The sequence below is a fragment of the Cinclus cinclus genome, chromosome 30, assembly GCF_963662255.1.
Source record: "Cinclus cinclus chromosome 30, bCinCin1.1, whole genome shotgun sequence".
Taxonomy (NCBI): Eukaryota; Metazoa; Chordata; class Aves; order Passeriformes; family Cinclidae; genus Cinclus; species Cinclus cinclus.
Genome location: NC_085075.1, coordinates 3,184,665 through 3,185,945, shown reverse-complemented (window position 1 = coordinate 3,185,945; position 1,281 = coordinate 3,184,665). Strand labels below are relative to the sequence as shown.

General features: G+C 48.6%; 1 protein-coding gene across 1 annotated transcript in view; it reads left to right on the top strand.

Annotated features, from left to right (window-relative positions):
• The first annotated feature begins 888 nt into the window (after positions 1-888).
• The window catches only part of LOC134054991 (homeobox protein Hox-C11-like), an 11,214-nt gene continuing 10,821 nt past the window's right edge, over positions 889-1,281 (top strand). The window contains exon 1 of the mRNA XM_062511085.1: positions 889-1,281. This exon is cut by the window's right edge and continues 387 nt beyond it. Coding sequence (XP_062367069.1) covers positions 912-1,281 — 370 coding nt within the window. The 5' untranslated portion in view covers positions 889-911.

Here is a 1,281-nt window from a genome sequence, read left to right as displayed (position 1 = left end):
AAAAAATAAAAAATGGGCACAAGAAGAGGAGAAGAGGCAGAGAAAAAGAGAAAGGAAAAGGAAAAGAGGGAAAAAATAAAAATTGGGAAGGAGAGAGGAGAGAGGGGAAAGTTAAAGGGACAAGAAAAGGGAAAATAAAAAATGGGAAGAAGAAGAGAAAAAAGGAACAAAAGAAAGGAAAAGGAAAAGGGGGAAAAAATTAAAAATGGGAAGGAGAGAGGAGAGAGGGGGGAAAGGGCAGGAAAAGAAGGGAAAAAAAATCAATTTAAAAATGGGCAAAGAAGAAGAAGAGAAGAAAGGGACGAGAAGGGGAAGGAGCGTGGGGGGGAGGGGGCGAGGAGCGAAACCCCGAAATTTTGGGGGAGCCCCCGGGGAGGGAGGGGGGGGGGGAGGGGAGGGAAGGGAAGGGGGGAGCCCCCGCTCACCGCTGCAGAATTCGGGAATTCTCCGCCTTTTCCTCCTCGCCGTCACGTGGAGCTCGCGTCATCTTCACCTCCCCCACCCCGTTCTCCAAAAAAAAAAAAAAAATTAAAAAAAAAAATTAATTTATTGTTATTTATTTTATTTCTTCTTTCCCCTCCCCTACCCGTCCACGCTTTTGTCTCCTTCTTTTTTTATATATATATATATATATATATATTATTTTTTTATTTTCTTTTTTTTTTTTTTTTTCATTCATCCCCGCCCTCTTCGCCGGCCGGTTTCCAAAAAAAACAAAAAAACCAAAAAAAAACAAAAAAAAAAGAGAAGAAAAAGAAAAAAAAAAGCCGAAACGACAACAAGAAAAAAAAAAAAAACAACAAGAAAAAAAAAAAAAAAAACAACAACAAGAAAAAAAAAACAACAACAACAACAAAAAAAAGGCATAAAAAAAAACAACCAAAAAAAAAAAAAATTAAATAAATGAATAAATGCAAAAAGCGGCGCCGAGGGCGCGGCCCGCGATGTTCAACGCGCTGAACCTGCGCGAGTTCTGCTCGGGGCCGCGCGAGGAGCGCGGGGGCTCCGCCGGCGGTGGCGACCTCGGGGACGTCCCGGGCGAGTTTTACTCGCGGAGCTGCGGCCGCTGCGCTCCCGGGGCCGCGCTCGGGGCCGCGCTCGGGGCCGCGCTCGGGGCCGCGCGCGGGGAGCCCGGCGCGTTCCCGGCCGCCCCGGGCGGACGCGCGGCTCCTTACGCGGCCGAGCGGAGCGGGGGCTCCGCGGGGCTCTACTCGGCGGAGGAGCTGCTGCTCAAGGGTGACGGCTGCCTTCATCACCTTCATCATCGTCACCATCATCGTC